Here is a 16,804-nt window from a genome sequence, read left to right as displayed (position 1 = left end):
AGATGGCCACCCACAGACTGGGCTGGCTGGGAGGTTGTGAGCCCACTCACGCCCACTCCGACTGCCTACCATTCTTGTTCCCGGATGCGCTGGCGTCCAGCGCCTGCCCTTTCGCCATTGCCCCTATTAGCATTAAATCCTGGTGCATTAGAGAGCAGTGCTTAAGAATCCAGGCGGCGACATATTCTCTCGCCGCCAGTCCGCAGGAAGCGCAAAGAATGGTTTTGCTGGATGGACTCCATGGGCGCCCAAATCCTAGTAATCCACCCCGTCCCGCCCCCGAAAACAGTGCCTGACCTTTCTGTACTGCCACGCAGGAGGCAATCAATAAATGTCTTCCGAAAGAATGTTAAAGGTATTTAAAAGAGCCTTTTAAAAGGAGATCCTACGAGACCGTGTTGAAATTGAGGTTTGGTTAAGGCATTGCGTCCCAGACAATCTCAATCCGTTCATAACCCAAAACTCGAGTTCCTACACGTCCCCTTCACTTCCAGGTCATCCCGGAGGCCGCCGCCGTGGCTCTAATTCTCGTGAGAACCCCATAACCAGTTTCAGGGAAGTGCAGGGAAAACTGACTCGTTGGTGGGACGTGAGGGCTTGCGGAGCGCCAAAGGCGAGCCCTGCAGGCCAGTGCTGGGCGCCCACGGTGGTTGGAACTCCTCTTCCAACGCCTCTCTGGGAAATTGTTTGGGTAAGGTCAGGTGGTCCATCACCTGAATGATTAAAAGTTGTTACCCTGGGGGGGAGAAATGGGGCAAAGGAGGACTGGCTTTTGGAGGTGGGCTAGAAACTACAAAACCGAGATTCTTGGGAACGGCTTTTTAGTCTAACAGGAAGTGGAGCGTCACCGAAAGGGAGGGGCGGCCACCCAGGACTGCCCTCTGCTTCAGGCTCTCTCTTTGTGGGCAGCGTTTCATCCAGGTTATCAATCCAGCGAGTAATGCCGGGTGAATGCACGCTGCTGGGTTTGGAAAAAAAATGAAAAATGAGCAAGCGAGACCCCCCTTTCGTTTCATCGTAACCAAGCTGGAAGCAAATAAATCGGCTAGGTCCCACTGCAGTCTTCTGCACTCGAGGTAAGGAAATAGGAAAATGCTCTCGTGTTAAAAATCTTTTTGCAGTGAGAAGATATGTGTTTTGCACTCCTTCTTGGAACTTTGTGAGTGTGTGGGGTACTGATTCTGTGGTTTTATTTTTGAAAATAAAATTTACTTATTCTACCATTTTTTTTTTTAATGTTCGTGTTAATTAAACTGCTGTGTAAAAGCAGCTAGATTTCAGAAATTAAGTTCTGGAAAGAGTATTTTGTCTTTGTCTTTCTTGGCGTATATTTCATTATTTTAATTTGAACATAGAAATATTTTCAATTCGTAACATTTACTTATATTTTTAGGAAGCTTTTATATTAGCCATAGACTGAGTTTTACTGTACTGCACTGCTGGGGAAACGTTAAGTGGGTACAAACTAGGTTGAAGATAAATATTTCCACAGCGATTGAGTGTTTCTCCAAAGCTGCTTTATTTCAGTATGATGTAACTGGGAGTGGGGGTGGGGTGTGCATATATGGAAATAAATGAATTTCAGCAACTGGTTTCCAGCGTTCTCTTAACTCATCCAGGTCAGCTGCCATCTGAGCCTGTGTTTTTGTATTCTGCCTTTGAAAATAAATTCTACATTTTGCCCTATATTGCTGCAGATGAGAAATTGTTCACCTGGGTTATGGAGAAATCTGCAATACCCTTTTTCAAATAGTTTTGAAATAAGTTGGAGAAATTGAAGTTTAATTTCAGTTACAGTGGTCCTGGAACTCCTAAATTCCCCACTGCTCACTCCCCAGAATATAAGATAGCTATTCCAGTGAGGGCCTTCTTTCAAAAAGTGGCAATGCCACTTCACATCTTTCATTCCTAGACGACATAATTACCAACTTCAATACTAAATATTTTATTAGAAATATAAATTGGACACTAAATCAGGAAAAGTGCTATGAGTGGAAAATGTTTGACATGTCTCACGTGATTTGTCATCTTGAAATAATGTTTGTCCCATATATGTTAACCAGTATATGTTGTCATATCAAAATTAAAGTTAGTTTCATTCATTCAACAATCATTTAATGAGTGTCTACTATGTGCTAAGCTCTGTGCTGGGCACGGGGTGGGGGAAGGGAGGTAGGTTAAAAAGCCTGATAAAGTTCTTTCCCTGGAGGAATTTTATGGGCCGAAGAAGCGGGATGTGAGGAGAGGGCAAATCAGTTCAGGATTTTAGAACTAAATGATATTTAAGATGCGCACAAGAGGTGCTTTTGGTGTAGTGAGGAGGAACAACTGTCACCTGATGAGCCCAGATACATGCTAAGCCATCCCTTTACCCCTTCAGTAACTTGAATCATGAAAGAATATAAGTTTGGAAAATCAAAAATGATTCTTCAGGTCTATTCAGGTGGTCATTACAGATGCAGTATCTTGCTGGTCTCCAATCAGTTCTGAATTCCTTCATATGTTATGGATTTATAAGATCATAAAATAGGTAGATATATTAATGAACATTTTAAACCAATAAATGGATTTCTACCCTGAACTTTTAAATATTTGTTTAGATCATCTACTAATTAATTGCATTAGGTTAACTGTGCAGACTATATGGGGGAAAAAATCCCTAACTTCTTAGACATGTGATTAAGGACTGTGAGAAATGAAAGCCAAGAAGATTAAGGGGCAGAAGCTCACCTCCAGCCAAGGTTCCAGCTCCTTTTGGGCAAGAGTAAGGAATAGGAAGGATGCCATCTGTCATTCCTCAGTAATCAACGCTGACATTTACCTGCAACCCTATTTTAGACCCTGAGTTTTTTTAGTACTTCAAATTGAATGCCTTATGAACCTTTAGTGAAAAAAGTAGTTTTGATGGTAGATAAAACTACAGATACTTAAAAATCTAGAAATTGAATACAAGTGCAGGTTGCTAATGCATTCAGAGGTCTTGCTCCATGGCATATATGTTCTGGTTTCAGAAGTGTAAACACATTAGATCATCAGCATGATGTGAGTTTATTCTGCTTCTGGATACCTAAGAGAAAGATGAAAACAAAAAATATAGCAATGTTAGCACCAACCTGACAGGTAGCACCTACCTAATTGCCTAAATGTAGTTTTTAGAACACAGTATAGCAAATTTTAATTTCTAAAAATAATTCAAAGCCTATGGACGATAGCATTAAAAAGCATTTTTTAAAAATTTCCTGGTGATTGACAAAAACATCACAGAAAATTCTTTGATTTCCCTTAATAGTGCCAAGAGAGCCTGTTCCTATCAATTACTGAAGCCATAAGGAAAATTTTTTTTAAAAATTAAAACTTTACCATAATGAGGTAAGTACCAGTATTTTTTTTTTTTGCTTTTTAAAAATTGTGGTAAAATACACATAATATTTGCCATCTTAACCATTTTTAAGTGTACAGCTCAATAGTGTTAAGTGTATTGACATTGTTGAGCAGCCAATCTCAAGAACTTTTTCAGCCTGCAAAACTGAAATTCTATAACCATTAAACAACAACTCTCCATTTCTCTGTTCCCCGGGCCCCTGGCAACCACCATTCTACTTTCTGTTTCTATAAATTTGACTACTCTATATTCCTCATGTAAGTGAAATCATAGAGTATTTGTCCTTTTGTGCTGGCTTATTTCACTGAGCATGATGTCCTGAAGGTTCATCCATGTTGTAGCATGTGTCAGAATTTCCTTCCTTTTAAAGCCCAAATAATATTCCATTGTATGTCTATACCACGTTTTGTTTATCCATTCATCTGTCAATGGACATTTGGGTTGCTTCCATTTTTTGACTATTGTGAATAATGCTGCTATGGACATAAGTGAAATACCAGTATTTTTATCTGAGAAAAATTGTTTCCTATAGAGGTTTTTTGTTTCCTTGGAAATAAGAGTTTTTACTTGAGCCAGGGTCTGTTAGAAAATACTGTATTGCCTGTTTTAGATCTTATCCGTTGAAATAGTATTCCAGGTTATAGTATAAAGTCAATACCTACAAAGTTGAAATATTCTTGTAGACTAGAACAAAGCTGAAAACAGAGACTACTTGAAAGACACTAAAAATATAATGTAGGTCAAGTGTGAGAGTCGGGAGTTTGTTTGGACCCACCACTCTTTCTGTGGCTCAGGAAACATCATTTAATATTCTCAGTCTCAGCTAGCGCATCTACAAAATGGGGTGGATATATTTTAATTCCCGTGTCTCTGAAGGTTTGAAACATTACTGATTTGAGTTGTTAGGTAACATAAAGAGGGAAGAGGTCTGACAACTTCCATTACTATTGCTAAGCTCTGTGAGGGCAGGAATTGATGGCCTTGCTCATTACCATCCCTAGTGCCTGACAGTGCTGGGCTCGTGCATGGTAAGCACCTAGGAATGTTTATGGACTGACATAACTACTATGGATATTCTGACCTTCCTCTAATAAAGTTAGGAAGCTCATATGAATTAAGATTACGTCTTTGTTAGGTTTAATATCTAAAGCTATTTACAAATCATAATTCATGTGTATGAAATCTGTTTCTCTTAGAGAAATGATTTTGCAGTGTGAGTTTATTGCTGAAAACCAGTGTTGTATAAAAGGGAGAGGGTTCCATAGAATATTCCAGGTTTCTGTTGCCCAACAATCTTGCCTCCCCTGCATCTTCCTGTGACTAAAACAGAGAGAAGTTCAAGTGAAAAGCTTCAGTGTCCTGGAATGGTAAAAGTAATGTATTTGCAGATGTACTTGGCTTCTTTTTGACCCATTTCTGGAACTGATTTTGCATGGCACTGTACTGAGCTAAAAATGTTTTTCTATTTCTAGGCTTTCTTCTTAGGATGCATTGACTCCTTGGATCGTTATAAGTCGTGGATGTTCCTCTTAAGAATAAGGCCATTCCTTCTCCTGCCCTGATATATGTCCATAAGTTTGGTCATCTCCAAACACCACCATCATCATTATCACACAATTAATTGTCAATTCCTGGAGAAAGATGCAAGACGAGAAGGAACTTTCATCTAGCATAATTCAGACCTGTGCACTTTGAGGGTAGAGAAGGCCTCACTGCCTCAGTAACAAATAGCTGGATTGAAGGACACAGTGCTTTAAGAAGCCTTTATACATAATATTTATGTTATTTCCTCTTAAATCAATGATGAGAAAGCAAATCTAATTAATTGGTAGTAGCTGCCTGTAGAAGTATTGAGAAGCAATTTGATGCTTTGTACAGGATGCTTAGGAGGGAAAAACAAAACGCCAGGACTGACAGGCAGCCTTTGCTACTGATAACAGGGTGAGATTAGGGAGGGAGGTGGAGACACAGGTACTTAGTGTCTGCTGTCTGTTTTAAATGTTGTCTTCGGTGTTTATTTGAATCTGATTTACCTGTAAGGGAATGGCTCATTCAATCTTGCTGCCAGGAGAAGAACTTGCTCTAATTTAATGCGACCAGTGCAGAAATTCTTTCCTTAACAGCTTGAAGTGAGAAATGACCTGTTGCAGCAACTTCTGGTTTTCAAATGTGATACTGTAGGAAATTCAGCTATTTATCAATATGTTTTAGCACCTCTGTTTCAGAACTATAGACTCAACATGCAGTCTATAGTCCTAAGCTTTCTAAATGACAGGACTTAGATTGGCTACTGATGATCATGTATATGTTGTTAAAGTGATTTTCTGTTGACAGTATATTTGCATCTGCATCAGTTCAGGCGAATTCCTTATGCCTGGACCTTGGGTTCTTTATCTATGAAACAAGGAAGCTGGCTTAGGAGGGCTCTGAGGTCTCTTTCAGTTTTCTGAGTTTATGATGTGTTTGTATCATAAGGCATATAGATACTGGGGCAGTTTTGGAGACATTGCTTTATCCTTCATTGAGCGTAATACATAGCAGTAGGGATTTCAGGGGCCACTTGGCTAGCAGTGTTCGTGTTCAAGGTAAAATATATGTAGAGCAGGGCTTCTCCACCTTGGCATCACTGGCATGTTAAGCCTGTATAATTCCTTGCTGTGGAGCCTGTCCTGTCCATTGTAGGATGTTTAGCAGCAGCACTGCCATCTGCCCACCAGAGAGCAATAGCATCTCCTAGCCCCAGTCACAACAATCAAAAATGTCTCCCGACTTTGCCCCATATTCCCTAGAGAGCAAAATCGTCCCTGGTTGAAAACCGCTGGTCTAGGAGATGCTATGTAACCATATCAAAATAACTAAAAGGATGTGCTCCCTACTCATGAGGAACTAAATAAGTTAACATATGTGCAAAAAATATCATCTGGGGATCTTTGATTTTGCAGATGATTAGGAGAAAAAGAAGGATTTTTGTTTTGCTGACATTTACTGTGTTTATCAAAGTCACATTTAGTTTACTATAGTCATAGATGGAAGAAGGGCAGAAAGGGGATAGACTAAGAACTGTCAGATCCTTTTTGGAATGAGGCAGGGTGCCAGGAAATATATATATCAATAGATATAATTTTAAATTAAATAATTTTAATTCTTGGTTCTTTCTAAGTAAGACATAGGTTATCCGAATGTATTCATTTTCATATCCCCCCATTCAAAACTCAAAGCTGTGATTTAGGTGATAGATACTTCTCTGGACAAAGGACAGAAGAAAGCTATAAACTGAAATCCAGATAGCCATGAAGTCATCACCACTCTCCATACTGTTCTAAGGCTGTTTCCAGTAGGCCTACAATAAAGTTCCAGACTTCAGCTATTCTCAAAGTACAGAGATGCCACTTGCACTGCAGTCTATAAAGTTTTTGTTCTTCCTTTTCTATGTATACTACAAATGTAACATAATTTTATCAGGCAATATCATTTAATAAATACTACATGAAATATTTACATTGTCTTTCCAAAGATATAAATTATATCTCTCAAAATATTTTTGATACAAGTAAAATAGGGGATTAGAAGCTATCTGAAAGAGGAAATTTCTATGACAGATAAAGTGGGGTAACTCCCACTTTAAAGTATAGATAAAAGTGAAACAGTCGTTCACGATTATCTTTGACGATGTATATTTATAGTAGGCTATAGAGATGAATCTTCATTACTTTTTCTCCACTAAAACTGCCAGGTAGCTATTAATGTCTGTTTTAGAGACTAGAGACACTGGTATGTAAGTTTTATAGTATGTTACTCCTACTCAGCTGAAGAAAATGAACATAAAGATCTTAATCAGGGTATACTTTAATGCAGTTGTCAGGATTGTTAACTCTGAGTGCTTATAACCAGCCATTTTTATGTAGAACTGAAAATATGTTTTATGAGACCTGCTTTTGAGTCAGTATTAGAAGGATTATCAAGGCCTTTGAACCAAGATTATTAATTCATAATGGTTTCTCTTTGGTTTACCACATTAACAGTATATGTTGTTTTAGTAAAAGAGTGTATACAGTGAAAAGATTTGTGCTCTCAAACCTTAAATCACCATCCTTGAAAAGTAATCATGGTAAAGCTGAAGTTACTTCAAAAATAATTCATTTTGTTCGTATCTTAGAGTGAAGCTATGATAAAAGGAGAAACACAAAATTTCTTAACAGAACAGGCTGCAGAGAAAGTCCAGGAGACAATATCCTTGAAAGCTCTCCAAAAAGATTACTGCAAGGGAACATTTCTTTTCAAATCTGGACTTTTGAAAAGTGAGAGTTGCTGAATGACAATGACCATTCCCTTGTCCTTATGAATAAGTTCTTCCTTTGCTTGCACAGGCCTCAGCGCATTATCACATCATGGGATGTGTTCCCCTATAAGCCTTGCAATTCTCCAGTCCCCACTTCTGTGAACTTTAAAGAGAGATGTTAAAGGCATGGTCTATATGGCCTCTCTATGTCCTTGCTGACCTGTATAGAGAAAAACTGTTGCTACAGTTACAAAACACGCCTCACAACTTGAAACAAGATCAGGGGAATGTGACTGTCACTTTAACTCCACCACTGCCAAGTTTCCTCGATGAAAAATGGAAGACTGATCGGACATCATTTGGATAGCCAAGTGAGATTTTGTTTGGAACCTAATCTGTTAAGACAGGAAGATTTAGACTAGTCTTAGGATTGTCTGTAGAATGGTGGCCTAGCTGCAGATGCCCAACTGAAACCACAAGGTGCAAAATCAAGAGCTTACATACAGACACAGTGCACTTTTTCATGAAGGAAACCAAAATAAACTGTACAGGAGAGTGTTATACAAGGAAGAACAGTGACAGTGGCTTGTACAGTTAGCACACCACAGGTGTGAGTTAGCAGTGAGAAGTCTTTACCAACTTGATATTATTTATCTGTAATAAGGAATAGATAAGGGTATCTGTTTAGTGTATAGCCTGAGGAAAAATTGTATTAAAAGTAGTAAGAGTGGATAGACCATGGGTCAATTAAAGTCATCAAGAATAATAATATCTCAGTCTTTCTGGTTCTGAGAGATCTATTTTTTTTTCTTAAAGATATGTTTTATATGTCTCGAAACTCCTGGTTGATTTTTGTTTTCAGTCTTTTTATAAGTAAATTTCTTTAAGCTTTCTTTTTCCTCATTTCAGGCTTTTGTACTTGAGTAGAGTAGTAGAATAGATCTAGGAAAAGTGTTGAGATGTATTTGAAGGCTCAGCTGCCAGCATAGAAAATGAGTCCATCCCTCAAAAGCTTGTGGAGGCTTGTGGAGGAGTAAGTAAAGTAAGTAAATCAAAAGCAGAAAGAGCAGAAGAATCAAACAACAGCAGCAATTGAAAGCCAGCAGTGCTCCAAAACGAGGCAGTAGGGGTGATAATGAAACTGTATTGGAAGCCAAGAAATCAGAGTTCTGGGTATCTGTAAAACAGTATGAGATTTAACCTTTCCTTACATTTGTGACTGAGTTTTGATCAGACAAAAAATTTTGACCAATAAATCTCCAGGCCACATCCCTTGGTTTTTGTTCGCCTACTCTTCTGTAGCCATCTCAGGTGGATCCTGTAGGTATAGTGAGGAATACGAGAGTCCAAAGCTGATGACAATACCTGGTGATCCTCATGTTCTGTGACAGAGGTTGCTTTGGAAGCTCAAGAGCCCTACCTCAGCACATCCCACATTTGAAACTGGCAGTACACTCCCCAGCCCATGATGATGAAAAAGCCTGGGCTCTGGCAGGAGTTTTTTTCCTGGATAAAAATCCTAGATCCATTACTTCAGTTGTTTAGTAACCTTGAGAAAGTTATTTAACCTCTGTAAGCATCCAAATACTATTAAATGGGAATAATAGTAAAATGTAAACAGGATTCTGTTGCTCCCCTGATCAAAACCCTCCAATGGCTTCCCATCTCACTTAGAATAAAATCCATACTCCTTACTCAGGCCAACAAAATCCCCCATAATCTGACCCTTGCTTGTCATGTCATTCTGATTTATTCTCTTCGTTACCATCATGCTGAATTAGCTTTGAGTTTATTTACTTCGTTACCTGTTTGGCCCTACTATTTCCTCTGCTACTAACAGCAGAGACTTTGTCTATCTTATTCATTGCTATACTCACAGAATCTAAAACAGTGCATGGTACACTAAGTGCTCAGTGGTTATTTGTTTAATTTACTGAGTAAGCACGTACTATGACACGCAAAGCACATAGTACAGAGCCTAGAATGTAATAAACCCACTATAATTGTTTGCTTCTGCTGCTATTACTATTATTTCATATATTAGGGTTCTGCATATGATTTCACTTGGAAAAAAGTTTGCTACCAAAATGTAAGTTTAAAGTTAGTGTACTGAAATATACATATATCAGAACATCAAGTTGTACACCTTACATATATACAACTTTTATGTGTCAACGATATCTCAATAAAGCTGCTTAAGGAATTAGTATACTACCAAGAAAAATATAATCCCATCTGAAAAAAATAATCTCAGTTCCAAATGTTTAGTAGTGAAATGAGGGCAAATTTTAAAATGCACTGCTTAATTCTTCCTGTTCGGTGTGTAGATAACCCTTTGTCTGCAGCTGCAAAGTGAGCAGGCCCAGAAGGAAAGGTTTATTCACTGTACTTTTCATCTAAGGCCAAATCACCTTATCAAAGAGGCAGGGTAAACTGAACTTGAGTCAGCTAAAAGATGATTAACCTCTCTCCTCAAAAAAGCAAAAACAAAAACATAGTAACTAGTAAGAATGCTAAGATTCTGCATTTTATTTCCATTTCTACTCCAGGTGTTGCCACATCTGCAAACTCCCTGGAAGAGTGATGGGGATTCGAGTACTTCGTTTCTCTTTGGTGGTAATCCTTGTGTTACTGCTGGTAGCTGGGGCTTTGACCGCTTTACTTCCTAATATCAAAGAAGATAAGATGCTCACTTTGCGTAGGGAAATAAAATCCCAGGGCAAGTCCACCCAGGATTCCTTTACTCTCATAATGCAGACGTACAACAGAACAGATCTCTTGTTGAGACTTTTAAATCATTATCAGGCAGTACCATATCTGCACAAAGTGATTGTGGTGTGGAACAATGTTGGGGAGAAGGGACCAGATGAGTTATGGAACTCTCTAGGGCCTCACCCTGTCCCTGTGATCTTCAAAGTACAGACAACAAACAGGATGAGAAATCGACTCCAGGTCTTTCCTGAACTAGAAACCAATGGTGAGTTGCAGCTGGGTTCTTAGTCTGGCAGGGCTGCAGCTAACCAGAGCTGGGGGTGGGTGCGTGGCTTTTGGGCCTTCTACTTGTCTTAATTGGAGAAAATAGGGAAATTTAATCATAAGAGAGCATTTTGAAAAACTTAAGGGGCAGTTTCCAAGATGTCAAGAAGCAGTCTCCTGGGGAAGAAATCGCATATATCTTGCAACAGTGACAAAGAGGTTAATATTGTGAAAGAAGATATGCTATGATTACATATTACTGCATCACAGAAGTTAGTAAAATGCCATTTAACTTATGCTTAATGTATTTTTTGCTGCCTCCTTTTCCTCCCACTCAGCAGTTACTGAGATTGTAATTTGCTTAAAAGAACCTTGGTTTTATTTATTTATAGGTTCATTAGTTTCTAGGATAATGGATGATAAATACATGATAATTTCCCCCTCAGGAAATTATAAAAATCAAATACAGTTCAAGTAAAAACTTTTTCTGCTAGACAAATCTCTCCAAGAATACATTTTTTATTTACTGAATTTCATTCAGAAAATACTTCATTTGAATGACTTATAAAAACACCACTGTATCTTATAACTTTTTTTTCATTTCCAAACTGTTTGATTTAAATTTTTTTCCTTTCATTTCAGCGGTGTTAATGGTAGATGATGACATGCTAATTAGCACCCAAGACCTTGTTTTTGCTTTCTCCGTGTGGCAGGTAATGTTGCTACATCCTTTATGAAATCATCAGTATAAAGTCTGATCTAGTGTTTAACCAGAGCAGCATGGTTTAATGTGAGAGTCACCCAAACCAGCGTGGACAGTATTTATCTAAAAGATAGATGAATTTGTCATAATCAGATTTCCTGAGCTCAGTTAAGCTAATCTGAAAGTTACAGTATCTTTTATCTGTATTTGATTTATATTTGGTATATTGGAAAGAAGAGCTAGAACTGACTTCCAAAGAACAATGAGGAAACGATCTGGTATATGATAGAGCAAAGACTAAAATCCAGAGGCACTTTCGCCTGTATCTCAAATGAGAAGTGTATTTCTGTATTAATATTGCACAGAACTTCCTTTGAAAGAAACAATTTATTACATCCATAAAATTTAAGTCTGATTCTGAGACCATTGTTTAAAAATTAATAATACTGATAATAATTCTGCATGGACCATTGTGGTGGCAGTTTCCCCCACCCCCACCCCCTTAAATTCCAAGCTGGGGTAAACAGGCATAAATTACCTGGTATCTATAAAAACTCCTTTTTCCTACTGAATATGTGTTAATAGTAGACAGCTTTTACAAGTTGCACTACAAGTACCTGAAACCAGAACTGCATACAAATACTTTGAAGCCCTGTCCAATAATTAAACACTGTGCTGCCCAGTAAATGGTCTAATTTGCACTATAGTAACTCTCCTTAATTGGCGACTTGGGATGTAAGAACATGAGGTATTAATGGTAAGTGGTCACGGTACTCTGCAGATATCATCATTCTCAAAACTTCAGTTTTCAGCTTCACGCCTAGTGTACTGATCAACAGATTTTTTTCCATATCAGCAGTTTTTCCAGCCCTATAAATAAAAGCTTCCTAGGCGAAAAGTTCTAATGTAATACTCCAGCTGTGAGATTTCTATTTCAGGTAAAAAATCAATTTCCTGAAAATATCAGGGTGGGGGGAAATATGAGAACTGCGGTTAATTAGAACAATCCAAGTAAACCATAATTAAAGATGGATAAATATGACTTTAGGTTTTATTCATAAAACCATCAAGAACAGTTTCAATCCATTGCACAAGATAATTTGACTCCTAAAGTTCTGTCCCATCAGTGCCCTGCATAGTGTAGTGATTTGGGGCCTAGAGAGAAGCAAGATTAGAGCAGACAGGTATCTGTGTCTTTGCACTCACCCATCACCTCCACTTGCAGTGCTTTACCTTTTCCACCTCCATTCATCCGTGAAATCTCTTTCATCACATAGATTAAGTGGCACATCTTCTCTGAAGGCTCCCAGCCTTTACACCCAACCCTTGACATTCCCCTTTGCTTCCCAGCAGCACAATTGTCATCCTGTCCTCGATGCCCCCCTGAGAATTGCACAGCTGCATTTACAGCTTTTTCACAGTGTGGTAGTTCCTGGTTCACATATCTGTATCATACCCTCTCTAGACTATGCGTTCTTTGAAACGGGATTTAACCCACCCTGACTTGTGTGCGTGGGTCCCTAGTTTAGTGTCTGTTCTGTAAATGAATGAAACTCAACTTATTTGTGAGATTGAACTAAACCTTTTAATTCTATAAGTTCATGCTTCTTTTCCATGATTCTCTGCTTTTCTTTGCTGATTTTTGTTTTATTTTTAGTCACTCTCATCCTACTATTATTGTTTTAATACTATCCTTCAAAGATCCTGACACATCTCATATATCTATATATATGTCTATATCTATCTATCTATCCATCTATCTATCTATCTATATATCTTTGAGCAACATGGATTTGAACTGTACAGGTACATTTATACTCAGATTTTTTCAATAAATACAAACCACAGTACTACATGATCGGTGGTTGGCTGAATCTAGAGATGCAGATCTGTGGATATGGAGGGCTGACTGTAAAGTTATAGACGAGTTTTCTACTACGCTCGGGGGGTCAGTGCCCCTAACCCCTGCATTGTTTAAGGCTCAACTGTATATGTGTGTGTTGTGTATATATGTGTGTGTATATATATATTTTTCTTATGTTTTTAAAAAAGGGACACCCAAGCTGAAAAGAGGTAAAAATAAACATCGTTTAAAATCAATGGTGACTTTCAAAAACATTGAAATCAACATGGAAAAACAATAAAATGATACATGTAAATCCATAATTTTATATATGCCTAAGAGATTGAAACAGTTTTTCAAAATAATCACATTATATCTTCTTATCTCCTGTAATAAATATCATTCATACAGTCAACTTCTCTCATAGCAAACTGAAAAACCAGACTCTTTGTTAACTCGAATTTATTAATATTGGATAATGTGTAAATTAGGAGAATATTTGTGAGGTTAGAAATTTTGTTAGAGATTTGGTTATGATGAATTGACCTTTAAACTTATCAGTACATAGATTTATGAATTTGTCTGGAGTTAAAGGAAATTGAGATGTAGAAGCCAGGAATAAAATAACACTGACAAATCAGTTTAATTCTTTCTGTAGTAAATCATTGCCTTTCACCATGTCAGCTTTAAAGAAATGCCACACTTAATTGTTCTTTTTCCATCTTTTCAGCAATTTCCTGATCAAATTGTAGGATTTGTTCCAAGAAAGCATGTGTCTACTTCCTCTGGTGTCTACAGTTACGGAGGTTTTGAACTGCAAGCACCGGGGTTTGGAAATGGTGACCATTACTCTCTGGTGCTGATTGGAGCCTCATTCTTCCATAGCAAATACCTTGAACTCTTTCAGAGGCAACCTGCAGCTGTCCATGCTCTGTTAGATGAAACGCAAAACTGTGATGATATTGCCATGAATTTTATCATTGCCAAGCACACTGGGAAGACTTCGGGGGTATTTGTGAAACCTGTAAACATAGACAATTTAGAAAAAGAAACCAATGGTGGCTATTCTGGAATGTGGCATCGAGCTGAGCACTTTCTGCAGAGGTCTTATTGTATAAATAAGCTTGTTAACATCTATGACAGCATGCCCTTAAAATACTCCAACATTATGATTTCTCAGTTTGGTTTTCCATATGCCAACCACAAAAGTAAAATGTGAAAGTAAAACAAACAAAAACAAACCTCAAAACTGCTTGGTATTTGAGTAGCTTCTTCATGCTATGGTCAGTTTATTTATTTATTTATTTTTAAGCACATCATGAACTTTTTTCTACTCCAGAAGTCTCTACAAGGGGGAAAAAGTGCTTAGGGCTTCTAGCATATAAAATTTACAGGCACTTCAAAACCCAAGAAGCTGGTATTACCCAGATAGGTCTTCCTGTGAGAAGTTTTCATCCGCAGATATGATTCCTTGGTCAACAATTTTATTGTTTACATCCTGAGACCGTTCTACAATTTAAAAAAATTTTTTTAATTGAAGTATAGTTGATTTACAGTGTTGTGATAATGTTCTACAATTTTTTTGACTCCTGGCACTTGCCTTAAGGACCTTTAGCAAGCTGTTTCCAGGATCAGAAACTCAGGACAAGTATTTCTTAGCTTTTTCATTAAAGGATGATTATTTTCATTTGAAGCCTAAAATGCCTCTTCAACAAAAGCCTGTGGTATAGGGAAAAGCCATGTGAGGAGAGAATAGTCTCAATCCCATATAAAAACGAGTGGAAATTTTGTGACTATCAGTACTTCCCTTGTGGTCCTTCCAACCAGCCCTTTCCAGGACTAACTTATCCCAGCATGATTTTGGTGTAACCATCAGTGCTTTTATTTCTGTGGATATCTGTTGTGACTGGGAGGGTTAATTTTAGTAGCTAAAGGATGTCTAGTTGTTCACTTGATTTTTGTGAACATTTACTGCATGGATCACAAGTGCAGCCTCTGTTTCTTACATGCAACTTATATGCAGTGAGGAGTAAATGTGTTACTAGATTCAGGTAGTGCATTTTGTCACTGAATCTGACTTTGAGATTGCACATTAATTCTTAGATTTTACATAAAGTATGTATTGTTTAAGAAACATGTATAAAATAACTCTTTTGAAAGAATGTTTAAGTAGGAACTGGCAGAAATTACAACCCTTACTATCAAATGATCTTTATTGTTATAAAAGCGTAGGTTATCTCCTGGATACTAAAACGTGTGTATTACGCACTAAGTCAATCTCTTGCATTCAGAACTTCTTCCCTCCACACAGCAAAAGATCCAGAGATCATTTCAATTACATAGATACAGGAAAAAATAAGAGACCTGAGTCATAGTAGAGGAATTCCACAGGGAGTCTGCATCAGCTGATTGTTAAGTTGCCCACTTCCTGTTATGTGAATTAGTATCTGTTCCACACGGTGTCTGTGTTTGGTCCTCGTTCACTATTGGTGGAAAGGAATACTCAGGCCTCTTTCTGCCACCTTCTCCTCTTCCTATGCCCCCTCCTGCTCCCAGTATGCCGTTATATTCTCAAAATTGCAAAGCTATGAAAATAATCGTGGTTAATGTTCCAACAATGAGGTCTCTGTGCAATTAGCTCAGTGTATATTGTTCCTTTACGTGGGCATGTGTATGTATCTTAATGCCATCAGAGAAAGCCAATAGAACTCGCAGCCTCACTAAAAATTTATAGTGTTAATTATCTGCTTTGTCCAACCTTGGTAGTGACATTTTGCCTCTTGAGATTGGCAGATAAATAAAATAAACTTTTACCATCCAGATGTTCTATGTTAATTAAGCAGACTCATGCTTTCGTGGTCGGTATTTACACAGATTTTCAAATACTCTCATATTTTGTTCCAAGATTAGAGGTATTAACTACATTGCCCATGGGAAAATTTTCCAGTGGGAAAATATTCTCAGGTTTTATTTCTCATCTTGCATTCTTAAACTTATCTTCAGCATCACTTCATATTTTTCAGACCTTATAGAGCATAATTGAAAGCAAAGTGAAGTTCAGTCTGTGTTACAAAAACTCTTGCATTGATTGAGGCTAGACATATACTAAAACTTTTTCCCTGCACCCTCTTATTCTTGCTCCAAATGATCTGGAGAAGAGAGGATGCTCAGGCTTAAAGCTACATCAGAAAAGCAATATAGCTTAGGGGTTAAATGTGCCAGTGGAGTCCTTGGGCTCAAATCCTTCCTGCATCTCATGTATACTTCACCTCTTGGAGCTTCAACTTCCTCGTCTGCAAAAATGAGAATAATATCTACGTAGGGGTTTGTTTTAAGGAATAAAGGAGATAACTTGTGTAAGTATGAACACAGTGCCTTGCCCATTTTAAATGGTCAGTAAAGGAAAGATGTTGGGGTGTGTCATTGACAGTAAAGGCAGTTCATTCTACTCAACTCACCTCTCAAGCATCAGAAAGGCCCCCGGACCCACCAGGTGCGATATTTGGGAAACTGTTTCTACGTAACAGTGTTTCCGCATAATCATGGCAATTTTCATCTCATTTTCTTTATTTCAAATGCCCTTTTTCTAGTTAAAACGGTACATATTCATTCTAGCAATTT

The 16,804-nt window shown here is 37.9% G+C and overlaps 1 protein-coding gene across 2 annotated transcripts; it reads left to right on the top strand.

The window, feature by feature from the left end:
• The first annotated feature begins 514 nt into the window (after positions 1 to 514).
• EXTL2 (exostosin like glycosyltransferase 2) lies at positions 515 to 16,003 on the top strand. 2 transcript variants are annotated; one of them, XM_024751275.1, is made up of 6 exons: positions 567 to 691; positions 910 to 1,076; positions 3,290 to 3,369; positions 10,211 to 10,638; positions 11,280 to 11,350; positions 13,914 to 15,996. In XM_024751275.1, exons 3-6 carry the CDS (start codon positions 3,365 to 3,367, stop codon positions 14,400 to 14,402), a joined length of 993 nt encoding a protein of 330 aa, XP_024607043.1. In that variant the 5' UTR covers positions 567 to 691; positions 910 to 1,076; positions 3,290 to 3,364; the 3' UTR covers positions 14,403 to 15,996. The 2 variants fall into 2 exon arrangements, with proteins under 2 accessions (XP_024607044.1, XP_024607043.1); XM_024751276.1 differs by having other exon boundaries at positions 515 to 1,076; positions 13,914 to 16,003.
• The last annotated feature ends 801 nt before the right edge of the window (positions 16,004 to 16,804 follow it).

The sequence above is a fragment of the Neophocaena asiaeorientalis genome, unplaced genomic scaffold, assembly GCF_003031525.2.
Source record: "Neophocaena asiaeorientalis asiaeorientalis breed wild unplaced genomic scaffold, Neophocaena_asiaeorientalis_V1.1 scaffold147, whole genome shotgun sequence".
Taxonomy (NCBI): Eukaryota; Metazoa; Chordata; class Mammalia; order Artiodactyla; family Phocoenidae; genus Neophocaena; species Neophocaena asiaeorientalis.
This window is presented reverse-complemented; position numbering and strand designations above follow the sequence as displayed.

Bases quoted from the DNA above. Each gene is read 5' to 3' on its own strand.
- EXTL2 (XM_024751276.1), top strand. The intron at 10,639-11,279 runs GTGAGTTGCAGC...CTTTCATTTCAG, and splicing joins TCCTGAACTAGAAACCAATG to CGGTGTTAATGGTAGATGAT. The intron at 11,351-13,913 runs GTAATGTTGCTA...CCATCTTTTCAG, and splicing joins TTGCTTTCTCCGTGTGGCAG to CAATTTCCTGATCAAATTGT.